The 14,640-nt window shown below is 49.0% G+C and overlaps 1 protein-coding gene across 1 annotated transcript in view; it reads left to right on the forward strand.

Moving 5' to 3' along the window:
- Window positions 1-14,640, forward strand: part of ABCC2 (ATP binding cassette subfamily C member 2) — a 54,286-nt gene that overhangs the window by 25,532 nt on the left and 14,114 nt on the right. The window contains exons 19-22 of the mRNA XM_084846661.1: window positions 4,277-4,463; window positions 6,316-6,442; window positions 7,285-7,396; window positions 13,444-13,663. Coding sequence (XP_084702787.1) covers window positions 4,277-4,463; window positions 6,316-6,442; window positions 7,285-7,396; window positions 13,444-13,663 — 646 coding nt within the window. The remainder of the gene's footprint in view (window positions 1-4,276; window positions 4,464-6,315; window positions 6,443-7,284; window positions 7,397-13,443; window positions 13,664-14,640) is intronic.

Genomic DNA, 14,640 nt, shown 5'->3' on the forward strand with positions numbered 1-14,640 from the left:
ACAAAGAAAAAAACACAAAAATCCAGCCAGTGCTGGGGGCTGGTGTTATTGATTCATGTACTAGAAATCTAGTCCCCAAAAGAGCCACTGACCACTGTAGGAGTCAGCAGCTATCTTGGAGCCTCTTTTCTACAGATGTCAGCTTTTTCTGTTGCCTGATGAAGAGTTTGGGGTTCAAATGCATTGGGATCAAGATTTATCGTTCTTGGGATTTATAGTACTTACCCTAATGCTAACTGTTTAAGGGTGCAATCCTAGAGGGATAGGCAGCCGCCTCTGAACTCGGAGGCAACTGTCTATCCAATGCAGGCCAGGCAGAACGCGGAGGGGATATTCTCCACGCTCCATCCACCCTGCGTTGGCGGCTAGACGGCTGATTTCGGCTGTCTAGCTGCAGCGCTTCGGAGCAGGGGAAGGGTGGGTGGGAGGGTGGGCAGCTGGACAACACATGGGAAGCTTCATACAGGCCCTTCAGAGGTCCTCGCCCTTGGGAATGCCACCTTTCCTCCTGCTCCATGCTGCTCTTAGCCAGGGACAATCTGCACCGCCTATGAGGTGGGGGGGGTTGGTTCTGGAAACTGACCTCAGAGTGCAGGCTCCGAGGTCAGTTCTCAAAAACCAAACCAGTGTTAAGACCCACAGTCTACCTCTCTCTTGATACTGGAACCTAGGGTCATTCAATGAAGCTGAATGGCAGGAGAGTCAAGACAAATACTAGGAAGTACCTCTTCACATAGCACATGGTAAAACTATGGAATCTGCTACTACACAATGTAATGATGGCCACCAACATGAACAGCTTTCAAAGTGAAGCAGACAAACTCATGGGGGATAAGGTTGTCAATGGCTGCTAGTTCTGATGGCTATATATAACCTCCAGTGTCAGAGGCAGGGGTCCTCTCAATGACAGTTGTTGAGGAACACGAGTGGGAGGGTGCTATTGTGCTCATCTCCTGCTGTGGGCGTCCCATAGGCATCTGGCTAGCCACTGTGGGAACAGAATGCTAGGCTAGTTACGTCTTTGGTCTGATCCAGCAGGGCTCTTCTTATGTTCTGATGTAAAAACCAAATGTCAGGCCTTAGCCTAGCTCCGAGATGGGCTACATGTGGAGTTCAGTTCAGATGCAGGTAGCCAAGGATCAGAAGGGTGATAGATGTGGTCCTAGATGGGGTACAGTTCAGGCACTGGATCAGACAGAAGAGGATCAAAGGGCCAGAGGCAAGTGCAGAATCAGAGCCAGGCAGAAAGGTCAATTTCCAAGGCGGCAAGACAGGGCTGAAGGGGCCAGAAGCAGATGTGAGGTCACAGGTAGGTGTCACAATGCAAAGAAAAGGGTTAGGCAGAGCCCTCATACTCTGGAGAAGTTGCTTGGACTGATGGGCTAGCTTAGCTGCAAGAGTTTTGTAGCATCTGGTGTGTCCCAATTGCTTGGAGAGGCAGCTGACAATATTCAGATTAGGAGATCAGTTGACTGTCTTCCAGCTGGAATTGCAGTTTAGAGGACCTTCCCTTCCTCGAAGGCCTGGTCTTCCTGGCCTCCTGAGGACCCCAAGTGCTTGGTGGCACAGGAGGTAAGAAACTAGAGACTGGCTGCTTCAGGCACTGGTTTGAGACTGCCCCCACTCCTTGGCACCCTACACCAAAGCAGCAGGAAAAGGGTAGGCGTGAGGTCAATTTACCAGTTCTCCAAGTGCCTTTCTAAAAAGCCAGATTTTTACCATACAAGTAAAGGTAAGTAATCAAAATGCCAGAAAGACCTTCTTAAGAGGACACTTCATAACATAGGTGCCATAACCAAAAAGGCCTCGCCTCTCAAACTTGCACAATTAACTTCAAATGGCTGGCAGGGGGTGGGGGGACACATTAAGCAGAACCTTTTGATGTTGATCTAAGCATGGAGGGAGGTACATCTTTTCCGGGTAAATTGGTTGAAAGCATTATTAAAGATAAAATTAGTAAGCATATAGAATGACAAACCCTGCTGAAAAAATCAACATGGCTTCCGCAAAGGTAAGTCATAGAATCATAGAATAGTAGGTCTGGAAGGCGCCAACAAGACCATCGAGTCCAACCCCCTGCTCAATGCAGGAATCCAAGTCAGAGCATCCCTGACAGGTGGCTGCCCAGCCTCATCTTGAATGCCTCCAGGGTGGGAGAGCCCACCACCTCCCTAGGTATTTGGTTCCATTGTCATATTGGTCTAACAGTCAGGAAGTTTTTCCTGATGTTCAGCTGGAATCTGGCTCCCTGTAACTTGAGCCCATTATTCCATGTCCTGCATTCTGGGATGATCGAGAAGAGATGCTGGCCTTCCTCCCTTGGACAACCTTTCAAGTACTTGAAGAGTGCTGTCCCCTCAGTCTTCTCTTCTCATGGCTAAACATGCCTAGTTCTTTCAGTCTCTCTTCATAGGGCTTTGTTTCCAGTCCCCTGATCATCATTGTTGCCCTCCTCTGAACCTTCTCCAGCTTGTCTGCATCCTTCTTAAAGTGTGGTGCCCAGAACTGGACACAGTACTCCAGATGAGGCCTCACCAGTGCTGAGTAGAGGGGAACTAGTACTTTCCGGGATTTGGAAGCTATGCTTCTATTAATGCAGCCCAAAAGAGCATTTGCCTTTTTTGTAGCCACATCACATTGTTGGCTCATCTTCAGCTTATGATCGACAACAATTCCAAGATCCTTCTCGCTTGTCGTGTTGTTGAGCCACGTATCCCCCATCTTGTAACTGTGTCTTTGGTTTCTTTTTCCTAGGTGCAGAACTTGGCATTTATCCCTATTAAATGTCATTCTGTTGTTTTCTGCCCAGTGCTCCAGTCTGTCAAGATCATTTTGAATTTTGTTTCTGTCTTCCAAAGTATTAGCTATCCCGCCCAATTTTGTGTCATCTGCAAATCTGATCAGCATTCCCTGCACCTCCTCCTCCAAGTCATTAATAAACATGTTGAAGAGCACTGGGCCCAGGACTGAGCCCTGCGGTACCCCACTCGTTACCTCTCCCCAGTTTGAGAAGGTCCCATTGATAAGCACTCTTTGAGTCCGATTCTGTAGCCAACTGTGGAAATGAAAATATGAACCCAGTGTGCAGCCATTGTATAAAAAGGAAAACTTCATGTTAGGCATGCTTAGGAAAAGAATTGAGAATAAAACTGCCAATATCATACTGCCTTTATACAAATCTATGGTGTGACCACACTTGGAAGACTGTGTACAGTTCTGGTCACCACTCCTAAAAAAAGATATTGTAGAACTGGAAAAAGTGCAGAAAAAGGCAACTAAAATGATGAAGGGGGTGGAAAATCTCCCCTTGTGCAGGACATGGAATAATGGGCTCAGGTTATAGGAAGCCAGATTCTGGCAGAACATCAGGAAAAACTTCCTGACTGTTAGAGCAATATGACAGTGGAACCAATTACCTAGGAAGGAGGTGGACTCTCCCACACTGGAGGCATTCAAGACGAGGCTGGACAGCCACCTAGCAGGGATGCTTTGTCTTGGATTCCTGCATTGAGCAGGGGGTTGGACTCGATGGTCTTATAGGCCCCTTCTAACCCTATGATCCCCTATGAGGGAAGGTTACAACAGCTGGGTTTGTTTAGCTTGGAAAAAAGGACAGTAAGGGGAGACATGATAAAGGTGTACAAAATTATTCATGGTGTGGAGAATGTGGATAGGGAGACATTTCCCCCCCCTCTCATAATACTAGAACCCAGGGTCATCCCATGAAACTGACTGGTGGGAGATTCGTGACAGATAAAAGGAAGTATTTCTTTACACAGTGTATAGTTAAACTGTGTAATTTGCTAGTTCAAGATGTAGTGATGGCCACCAATTTGGATGGCTTTAAAGAGGATTTGACAAATTCCTGGAGGAGAAGGCTGTTCATGGCTACTAGTCCTGATGGCTATGCGCTACTTCCAGGATCAAAGGCAGTATGCCTATGTACACCAGTTGCTGGGGAACATGGGCAGGAGGGTGCTGTTATACCTTTGTCCTGCTTGCGTTCCCAGTTGACAGCTGGTTGGCCACTGTGTGAACAGAATGCTGGACTAGATGGACCCTTGGTCTGATCCAGCAGAGCTCTTCTGATGTTCTTACATATGGGAGAAGATGGTATCCAGAGCCAAGGGGTCATAGGCCCTTTGTAAAAGAGAGATTATTGGGAGGATGGCGTGCTCGGTAGAGGCCCTGCTTGTTTAATGACCTAACTCTAGGGTGACTGGGGGTGCCATCTTGATACTGTCCACTGAAATTGGTATGCTGGTTTCTGCTACAGACGCGGATCCTAGTGACTCATAGCCTGAGCTTCCTGACGGATGTGGATGACATTGTGGTGCTGGTGGCTGGAGCTGTCTCAGAACAGGGTTCTTATAGCACCTTACTGGCTAATGGCGAGGCTTTTGCTCAGCTGCTCAACACCTATGGGAACCAGCAGGAAAGCATGCCTGAAGAGGAAGCCACAGGTAAGGGGCAGTAACCGTATATGAGGTCAAGGTCACCTTTCAGAGCACATCTTGTTCTGGAATGAGCCTCACTTAGAGATTGTGCCATTCAACATGACTTACAACTTCCATATTTCAAAATATGATTCTAACCAGGAAAGAGACAAATATACCCAGTGGTGTAGCGGTAAATTTTGACTTGCATGCACTCATCATGACAGTCCCCATAGCCATGCCCCCAAGCAGAGTCCAAGAATTCAGCTCTGCTGATCCATATCAACAAATCCAGTTCTAGACATTTTATCCTCATCAGGAACAGGTATTTGTAAAGCTTGTTGTTGTTCAGTCGTTAAGTTGTGTCCGACTCTTCGTGACCCCATGGACCATAGCACGCCAGGCCTTCCTGTCCTCCGCTCTCTCCCAGAGTGTGCTCAAGTTCATATTCATTGCATCGGTGATGCTATCTAGCCATCTCATCCTCTGCCATCCCCTTCTCCTTTTGCCTTCAATCTTTCCCAGCCTCAGGGTCTTTTCCAGGGAGTTTTCTTTTCGCATTAGGTGGCCAAAATATTTGAGCTTCAGCTTCAGTATCTGTCCTTCCAATGAGCACTCAGGGTTGATTTCCTGTAGGATTGACTGATTTGACCTCCTTGCAGTCCAGGGGACTCATAGGAGTCTTCTCCAGCACCACAGTTCGAACGCATCAATTCTTCGGCGCTCAGCCTTCCTTATAGTCCAGCTCTAACAGCCATATGTTACTACTGGGAAAACCATAGCTTTGATTATGTGGACCTTTGTCGGCAAGGTGATGTCTCTGCTTCTTACTATGCTGTCTAGGTTTGCCATAGCCTTCCTCCCAAGGAGCAAGCGTCTTTTAATTTCATGGCTACAATCACCGTCTGCGGTGATCTTGGAGCCCAAGAAAATAAAATCTGTCACTGCTTCCATTTCTTCCCCTTCCATATGCCAGGAAGTGATAGGGCCAGATGCCATGATCTTAGTTTTTTTTAATGTTGAGTTTCAAACCAGCTTTTGCACTCTCCACTTTCACCCTCAACAAGAGGCTCTTTAGTTCCTCTTCGCTTTCTGCCATTAGGGTGGTATCGTCTGCGTATCTGAGGTTGTTGATAATTCTCCCGGCAATCTTAATTCCGACCTGTGATTCATGCAACCTGGCGTTTCTGATATACTCTGCATATAAGTTAAATAAGCAGGGTGACAATATGCAGCCTTGTCATACTCCTTTCCCAAGTTTGAACCAATCGGTTGTTCCATGTCTGGTTCTTACTGTTGCTTCTTGACCCTTGTACAGGTTTCTCAGGAGACAGGAAAGGTGGTCTGGTACTCCCATCTCTTTAAAAATTGCCAGAGTTTGTTGTGATCCACACAAAGGCTTTAGCGTAGTCAATGAAGCAGAAATAGACGTTTTTCTGGAATTCTCTTGCTTTCTCCATGATCCAGTGAATGTTGGCGATTTGATCTCTAGTTCCTCTGCCTCTTTGGAACCCAGCTTGTAAAGCTAATAAGTCTTAATTGCCCATTCAAGACCAAAACACTGGAATACTTTGCATCACAGCAGGGAACAATATATTGTTGGGAGAATTCATTTCAGTGAGAATTGTTACTGTGAGAATTGCACCTAAGCTCAGGGGAAACAGGGAATTTTGAGGGGGTTGGCAGATGATGTCAGCATCATCATTAATAAAAAAGTGCCAACTCTGCATCCCTGTGAGCCCTGACTCCACTACACCACAAATAGAGCTCATGGGATTCAGGGGTAGAGTCTATCTAATATGGCAGCCCTCAGGTTTGCTCACTTTGGACATCAGGATGGAGACAGCGACAATCATCCCATGTGCTTGACTTTTTCTAGTGGGCATGGGTGAGGAGCTGGAACTGGATGGGGACCCTGAACCTGGAGCCGAAGAGGTGCCAGCTGACGTCGTGACTGTGACCCAGAAAAGCGAGGCCAGTGTCCACCAAAGGAATTTCAGCCGCAGGTGAGGGCCTTCCATGAAGCCACAGCCCCTTCAGCCCCACTCTACCTCCCTACCCTCACCAGTCTCCATTCTGTACCCTTTCAGTCCTTGCCTTCCTCATGTCTCCCTCTCCTTTATCTCTTTTTCTTCTGGAGTCTTTGCACGTCTCTTGAGCCAGGTCTTGGTCTGGGGTGGGAAACAAGGGTCTTCCCGAGAAGCTTGCATTTCTAAGGAAGTGTTTACTCCTTTCTAGTCCATTACCCAGTCTCCTGTGAAAACGCCTCTTCCCCCAAGTATCCAACAACCACAGCCCCACCACATCCTCCCAGCTTCATCCCAGAAAGCTGTGTGGCCTTGTTGATCGTAGCCTCATCTGCTGAGCTGAGCAAAGCCAAGTCACCTGATACAAGACAAGGCGATGAAATGGGAGGCGGGCACAGAACCTCAGGCCCAGCGCTCAGACCAAGCCCTCCGGGAGTCCCAGGAGGCCCTCCGGAGCTCCCCAGACGCCCACGCCCATTCACCCCCACCACCAATTGTTTGGTGCTTTCCCAGCTTCTGTGCAGTTTTCCCCCATGCTGTAACGTTGAAATGCCTCTCCTAAGCCTTAGTCGCTGGCAGGAAGAGCTTTAAGCTAAAATATGCTGGTATTTATGGCCCTGCCCCTTTTGCCTTTGGCCCTGCCCACCACTGGAATGGAGCCCCCAAAAGCTTATCCAAAATGGAATTCGGGCATGGGGCTGAAAGAGGTTCTGCACTTCTGCCTTAGGCTAATGTAGATAAGGGGTAGGGCAGTGTAATGCTGGAGCAGGCAGGGGAAGACTGTAGGAGCTCTATCCCTCACCATTGTTCTCCTGTTCTAGCCTCAGCATCAGCAGTAATGTGTCCCAACAAGCAAAGTTGAAGGAGAAGAAGCCAATGACAGAGATAAAGGGACAGAGGCTGATTGACAAGGAGGCCATGGAAACTGGCAAGGTGAGAAGGAGGGGCCAAAGCTGTTCTTCTGCCTCATGACTTGGGCAGATACCACCATGAATCTCCCTCAGACAGAGGCTGGGTTCACATATCATGACAATCCATGCTGCAGAATAAGCCACCCAGCATGGATTGATGTCAGAACAACCCTCAAAGGGCCTGACAGACAATCAGGCTCACTGTGGGTTGTCCCCCAGCTCCTTCCCCCTCAGTCTTCCAGCCAGCTCCGCCCGGTAACCCAGGGGACTTGGCAGTAGAACCTGTCTTGTCTACCTGATGCCCACAACCCTCAATAGGTTGCCACGTCCAGGTTGAGACTACACACCATCCCATTGTGGGTACAACAACCCAAAGAACAAGCCATGGGTTGTTGGGGTGGCTTGTTGCCCATGCACAAGCTACCCTGCGGGAATCAGTCTCGGTTCAGACAGTACGACAACCCACAGTGGCTTGTCACCCATGATGGGTTGTCATGTTGTGTGGACCCAGTCAGAAAGTGGGGACTTCACTATAGCAACCTGGTCAGAAAGTTAGATGGAGACCAAAGGAAAAAACCCTTACAGAAGATAGTGAAAGACTATCCCTGAGCCCCAAGGCAAAGGTGTGATGACAGCCTAGCCCACTGGTCTTAATTTTAATGTGCGTTTCTTGAATTCTCCTTTTGCCATTACCTGCTGCTCAGTTTAAGAGCTTTGTGATAGCCTTCCAAGGAACAGCTCCTTCTCAGTCAGCGGAAGGTGGCGTCAACAGGAATGTGTTAATCCTCTCCTCCACGAGAAGGCAGGGCTGAAAGATTGATACATTTTCCACCTTCAGAAGAGAACCCCCCTCAGTCTCTTGCTCTGCCTTGTAGAGAACGGCAGGGTGCTTAGCTTTCTCTTCAGCTACTGCTGTGGAGCTTAAAAGAGGGAGAGAGAGAGCGTGAACAGAATCTGTTTTCTCTCTCTCTCTACCCCCATTCCAATGGAGTCAGGTATGTTGCTAAGTGATGGGGAGGGGAGCCCATGTGCAGTAAACCTCTCTGTCTCGCTGAGGCAAACTCCAGCAGCCATTTTGGAAGCAGGCCTACCAGGGCACAGAGTTCTTTTCCCTCCTGTGCTGGCCTCCCCAGGGGGCTTGCAAGTAGCCAAGCCCATTCCCAGAGACCAGAGGCCCAGTAATGCCCTTTCAGGGGACTTTCTGGGTTTGCTAGATCAATGGTGGGTGTTCCATATGGAGGGCCCACAGCGGCAGCAACATAAAAGGCACCATGGCAGGAGGAGGAGGAGGAGGTCCCCCTTCTCTGCATCCAGTGGGTCACCCTCCTCTTCCTCATCAGTTTCAGAATCCTGCTCAAAACAGAGGGGTGGAACCAGATGCTACAGGGGGAGCAAACGCAAGATGTCCAAGAAGGGGGAGAAGCTGAGCATCAGTCATCCCCAGGCAAGGCTTCCCCTCCTTCCAAAAGGCCAAAGTCAGCTGGAGAGCAGGGGGAAATGGAGTTTGTCCCTGCAGCTGCACAGTCCACAGAATGAGCCCCCATTCCCCAATTATTCCTAATGGTCGGGCGCAGCGTGCGAGAATCTGTCTCGGAGATGGCCTCCATCCTGGGTGAGCATTCCCAGGGAGGATTGGACATGGAGGAGGGGGAATTGTCCGAGGGAGATCATCCTGCTTCCACTCCCCCACAGAGGATTGTTTAAACAGGACATTTCCCCCGTTGTTCTCAATAAAACAGACAAGGTTTTAAACCTGCAGCATCTGCTTACTCAAACCAAGGCAACTACTGCTGAAGATCAGCCACAAGAATGTGCTGAGGTTTTTCCAGGGAGACACCTCCTCAGAGCCGACAGCCCCAAGGTTTTTCTCCAAAATTCTAGCCACAGAGTGGAAGGACCCTGCCAAACAAGGGACTTCCTTGGCAATGCACAAGAGGCTATGTTCACTGACATCATGGAGTCACTGAAGGTCCCAACTGTATCTCTAAGTCAGTTTTCCATAAGGAAGTGGGGGAAGACTTCATGGATCCTGGTGACCAAAAAAGGGATGCGGCCCTTTGGTGGCTGCATGAGGCCACAGCCTTGGCAATCAGGGCAGCTACGGCAAAGTCATCACCTGGGCATGTTCCCTCCTCTTGGAAGTCCCGACTGGGTCCAGACACCTCAGGGAAGGCCTAAATAAACTAACTAGAGCTGCTGAGTATATGGTAGACTTTTCTATGGCATGCTTCCAGTTTGCAGCCAGAGCTATGTCCTCAGGTGTTGTGGTGTGCCACGGGTTATGGCTGAAACATTGGGAGGTGGAAGCCCAATCAAAAACAAACTTGGCCACCATTCTCTTTTCAGGGGGGAAATTGTTTGGGGAAGCCCTCATTCCTGTGCTTGTAGAAACCAAAGAGAAGAAGGAGGTCCTTCCAGTGGCCCATAAAAAAGAGGTGACCAAAGGAAAGAAGAAGCCCATACGTTCCTTTCGTCCCAAGGCCTTCTATTCTACCTTTCAGTCAAACAGGCCTTTCCAACCCCAATGGTCAGACAAACATCTGGAGTTCAAAGCATATGCCAAGCCAAACTAAGGAGGCAAGCAACAGGGAAAGCAGCCCTCAGTATTACACCACCCCACTTCAGATAGGGGGGCACCTGCAGGATTTTTGGCACAAACGGAGTTTAATTTGTTTGGACAGGTGTGTTCATGAGACCATGCATCTGGGATATGCCTTTGAATTCCAAACTGTCCCCAACAACCGTTTTCGATCCAATTCTATCCAAGAATTGTAAAAAACACCTCAGGATTTGCACAGCCATACAACATCTACTCAACAAAGTGTAGAACAGGTGCCTTGTGTAGAGAGATCTTCAGGTGTCCTTTTGATATTCTTCACAGTCCCCAAACAGACTGAGGCCTGGAGAGTTATTCTGGACCTCAAATTCCTCAACCAGTTCATCAAGAAGAGGAAGTTCAGAATGGAGACCCTGAGATCAACAACACAGGCAATTCTTCCAGGGGATCTATTGGCCTCAATAGGTCTCACGGAAGCTTATCTCCACAGCACTTCCTACGCTTTACATACGGCTGGGATCAATTCCAGTTCAAGACACTCTGTTTTGGTCCTCGGCTCCCTGGATGTTCACCAAGGCCTTAGTAGCCCTGGTGAGTCACCACACCCAGGGGGTCCACATATACCCTTATTTGGATGATCTACTCATCAGAGCACCAACTATGGAGCAGGCACTGTCTCACATATCAACTGCCGTTGCATGTCTTGAGGATCACGACTTTGTAGTCAATAGGACCAAGAGTTCCTTGACCCCCTCTTAGAGGATACAGCACTTGGAGGTGATAATAGATATGTTGGTGAAGAGAGTGTTCCTTTCAGAAGAAAGGGCAATCAAGATCCAGTCCTGCATCCGGGACATTCTGAGCTGGAAGAGGCCACTGCCGATGGTCCTGGCATGACTCCAGGAGTGTATGATAGCCTCCATCGACTCTGTGCATTGGGCCAGGTTCTACTCCTGTCCTCTGCAGTGGGCTCTGCTTCCCTACCAGGGCCAGATTGCTTGCAGAGAACACATCATACTGTCCCTATTGCCACAGGTGATCCAGTCCTTCTCTTGGTGGCTTGATCCTCAGCAACTCTCCAGGGGAGTTCCCGTAAAAGAACCAACTCAGGATCAAGTCACAACTGATGCCAGCCTGAGAGGCCCACTATCAGGGGCAGATAGCTCAGGGGACCTGGTCAACATCGAGATGCAGCAGCCAGTCAATTGGCTGGAAATTCAAAAGTGTTTGACTGGCCCTTCAGGCCTTAGTATCTTTGGTTCTCCACAAGCTTGTTGTGGTGTGTACAGACAACATAGCAATAAGAGCATATATAAGTCATCAAGGTGGTTCTTGGTCCTGTGCTCTACAGGACAAGGCAAACCTACTGCTGACATTAGCTGAGATACACCTGACATCACCCACAACAGAGTACATCAAGGGGGAGTCAAACGTACAGGTGGACTGGTCGAGCTGTTCGGAAATTCAGCAAGGGGAATGGTGTCTTCATCATGACATTTTTCAACAGATTTCTGACAGATGGAGGACTATGGTGATAGACCTTTTAGCCAGCAGTGCCAATGCCAAAACCCAGAGATATTTTGCCAGATATCAAGATCCAAGAGCGGAGGCAGTGGACCTGATGTCCATGTCCTGGCATACGCTTTTCCTCCCTTTCCCTTGCTCTCCAAAGTTCTGTTCAAGGTGAGGTTCCTGAAGACACAGGTGGTGCTAATAGCTCTGTTTTGACCACAGAGACTATGGTTTTCAGACCTACAAGAGCTCTGCGTGGGTCGCCCATGGACACTTCCAGTTTGGCCGGATCTGCTAAATCAGGGTCCAGTTTGCCATCCAAACTCAGAATGGCTGCAACATGCCTGCATGGAGGTTGAGTGGCAACAGTTGTTAGGGACTGGACTGCTGGAAGGAGTGGTCAAAACCATGTTAGCATCAAGGAAGCCTTTAATGAACGAAATTTACCTGATGACTTGGCTCACCTTTGAAAGATGGTGGTGTTGTTGTTCAGTCATTCAGTCGTGTCCGACTCTTCGTGACCCCATGGACCATAGCATGCCAGGCCTTCCTGTCCTGCGCTCTCTCCCAGAGTGTGCTCAAGTCCATATTCATTGCATTGGTGATGCTATCTACCCATCTCATCCCCTGCCGTCCCCTTCTCCTTTTGCTTTCAATCTTTCCCAGCCTCAGGGTCTTTTCCAGGGAGTTTTCTCTTTGCATGAGAACTCACTATGTTCCTAGTGGCCCTAACATCAGCTAGGAAGGTGGGGGAGATGGGTGCCCTTTCAATCTGGGATGGTCTTTGCACTTTCCACAACCACAGATAGGGTGGTTCAGAGACCAGATACGGCCTTTGTTCCAAAGGTAAATACTAGTTTCCACAGGGCCCAAGATGTAGTGCTACCTGATTTCTGCCCCAAGCCAGTCCATCCTAAGGAAAAGGAGTGGCATCAGATGGATGTTCGTAGGTCCCTCAAGGTGTATATTCGATCTGCTAAGGAAACCAGATGCTCAGATAGCCTGTTTGTCTCCTTTAAATTGGGGGCACAGGGTAGAACAGTGTCTAGGGGGACAATCGACACTGGGTTAGGGCTTGCATAGCCCTAGCGTACCAGTCCCAGGGTAGCTCACTACCAGGTAGCAAAACAGCTCACTCCATCCAGGGGGGTAGCCATGTCAGCAGCATTTGACACTCAGGCCCCTCTGGAGGGTATTTGTAAAGTGGCTTCCTGGGCAAAGCCTTCTACCTGTATCCGCCACTAGAGGATTTATAAACATGTTTCAGTGTATGCATCCTTTAGATGTCAGGTGTTGCGGAGGGTATTGCAACCTTTGCTCTCCCAGCCTCTTCTGTTGTACATCCCATTCCTGTCAGCTCCACCCTCCACTGACTGAGAATGTGAAGTTGGACTTACTGTGAAGTGTCCTTCTGGTCAGCGAAGAGTGGACCTGACAGTTCCTCCTGTGGCTCAGGGTTGTCTGGTTTTCGTCTATCTGCGTTGGTGGGGATCAGCCTATCACATTTGTGCAGTGCCCCACAAGGGAAATAAGGTGTCCTATGATTCATTCTTCTCTTTCTTCTAACTGTTTGGTCCAGTTTTTCTGGGCAGGTCACATTCACGTTGGGTTGCAACTAGAGTGATTTTATCCGTTCGAATTGTTCTCATGCAAATTTCTTTTACAGACGTACGAGTTTCAAATACAGCTGAAGTAAAGTCCTGCGACTGAGGGTGTTTCTCCTCTCATGGTGGGAAACATAAATCCTTTAGCCCTGCCTTCTCATGGAGGAGAGGATTAACCCATTCCTGTTGGGTCCAGCCAGAAGGACACTTCATGGAAAGTCCAACTTTCCAATCTTTCTGCCATGGTGCGCTTAACTGCTCCTGCTTATTTCTCCCTTAATGCACTCATGCACCATAGCATGTGCTGGGATGTAGGAAGTCACTGGGGGCTGTTATTGCAGAGTGTACGATGGGGACCCAGCATGAGGTTGGTAACGACAACACTCTGCCCTCCAGGTGAAATTCATTATGTATCTGCGGTACTTGCGAGCTGTTGGTTGGGGCCTCTCAACATGGATCCTCATCGCCTATATAGCACAGGCTACATCCTCACTTGGCTCCAACCTATGGCTTAGTGATTGGACGAATGATGCTTCACGTTACCAGAACCAGACCTACCCAGCTGCCCAACGTGACATGCGTGTTGGTGTCTATGGGGCATTGGGTGTAAGCCAGGGTAAGCCTATGAAAAATAGAACCAATTCAGAAATACAAGTGCCTAGGAGCTGCCCCCCCCTCCCCCCAAAACCGGAAAGAGCTAGCTTGCTTGCAGATATTCTCTGGGAGTTTGATCACTGCTGGTGTAGGCAGCCGTTTAGGCCCCTGATCCAACCCCCATCAAGGGGAATATGATGACTTGTACCATCCAAAGATTTGGCAAGATGCTTTTTGGAGGCTTGAATCTAATTAGTGTGCCTAAATCCCAGGATGCCCTTTACATTTAGCTCTCTCGAAGCATTTACCTGGGTCCCGCTATATATATAAGAGTGTGATTCGCTTTTTTTCTCTCTGTATTTAGAGTCTTTTGGAGTTTCTGCCAGATCTAAACTCTGAGGGGAGCCCCAGCAGCCAGGGAAAGCCCCATTATTGGGCACATTTGGTTAGCTATCCAGGGCACCCCATATTGCAGAGGGCAGCATTAGAGTCTGAAGGTCATAGCGCAAGGATCTCTAAAAGGCAGAGAAGAAAGGATTTAGGGAGCGCAATGGAGGACTGAGCTGAATGGGAGAGAGATGATTTGGGCACAACACCAAGGCAGGTGAAGCATGGCCATAGTTCACCTAGCCTGCAGGGCCAGCTCCAAGTTTCTGAGGGCCCTTGGGCAAGACACCCTCAACGGGCCCCTCCCTCAGTGAGTCTACCTTCTCACAGCCATGGTCATCAGCTGCTATTGCTCCTCATCCTCTTTCTCCTCATTGCGACCACTTGCTTACTTAACAGGCAGATATCCAGTGAGCAAGCAGGCAGTGGCATCTACTGCTACTCCTCTCACCACCACCATTGTCTGGGCCAGAGTGAGGCAGGTAAACAAGCAGGTTGCAATGGTGAAGAGGAGGAGCAACTCCGGGGGGCTCCTGTCAGTGGCTCTTTCTGGGCTGTGGGCCCTCAACAGGTGCCTGATCATGCCTACCCTTGACCTGGCCCTGACTAGCC

This window comes from Heloderma suspectum, chromosome 3, assembly GCF_057233095.1.
Source record: "Heloderma suspectum isolate Gila_16-S chromosome 3, 16-S_ref, whole genome shotgun sequence".
NCBI classification, from domain to species: domain Eukaryota; kingdom Metazoa; phylum Chordata; class Lepidosauria; order Squamata; family Helodermatidae; genus Heloderma; species Heloderma suspectum.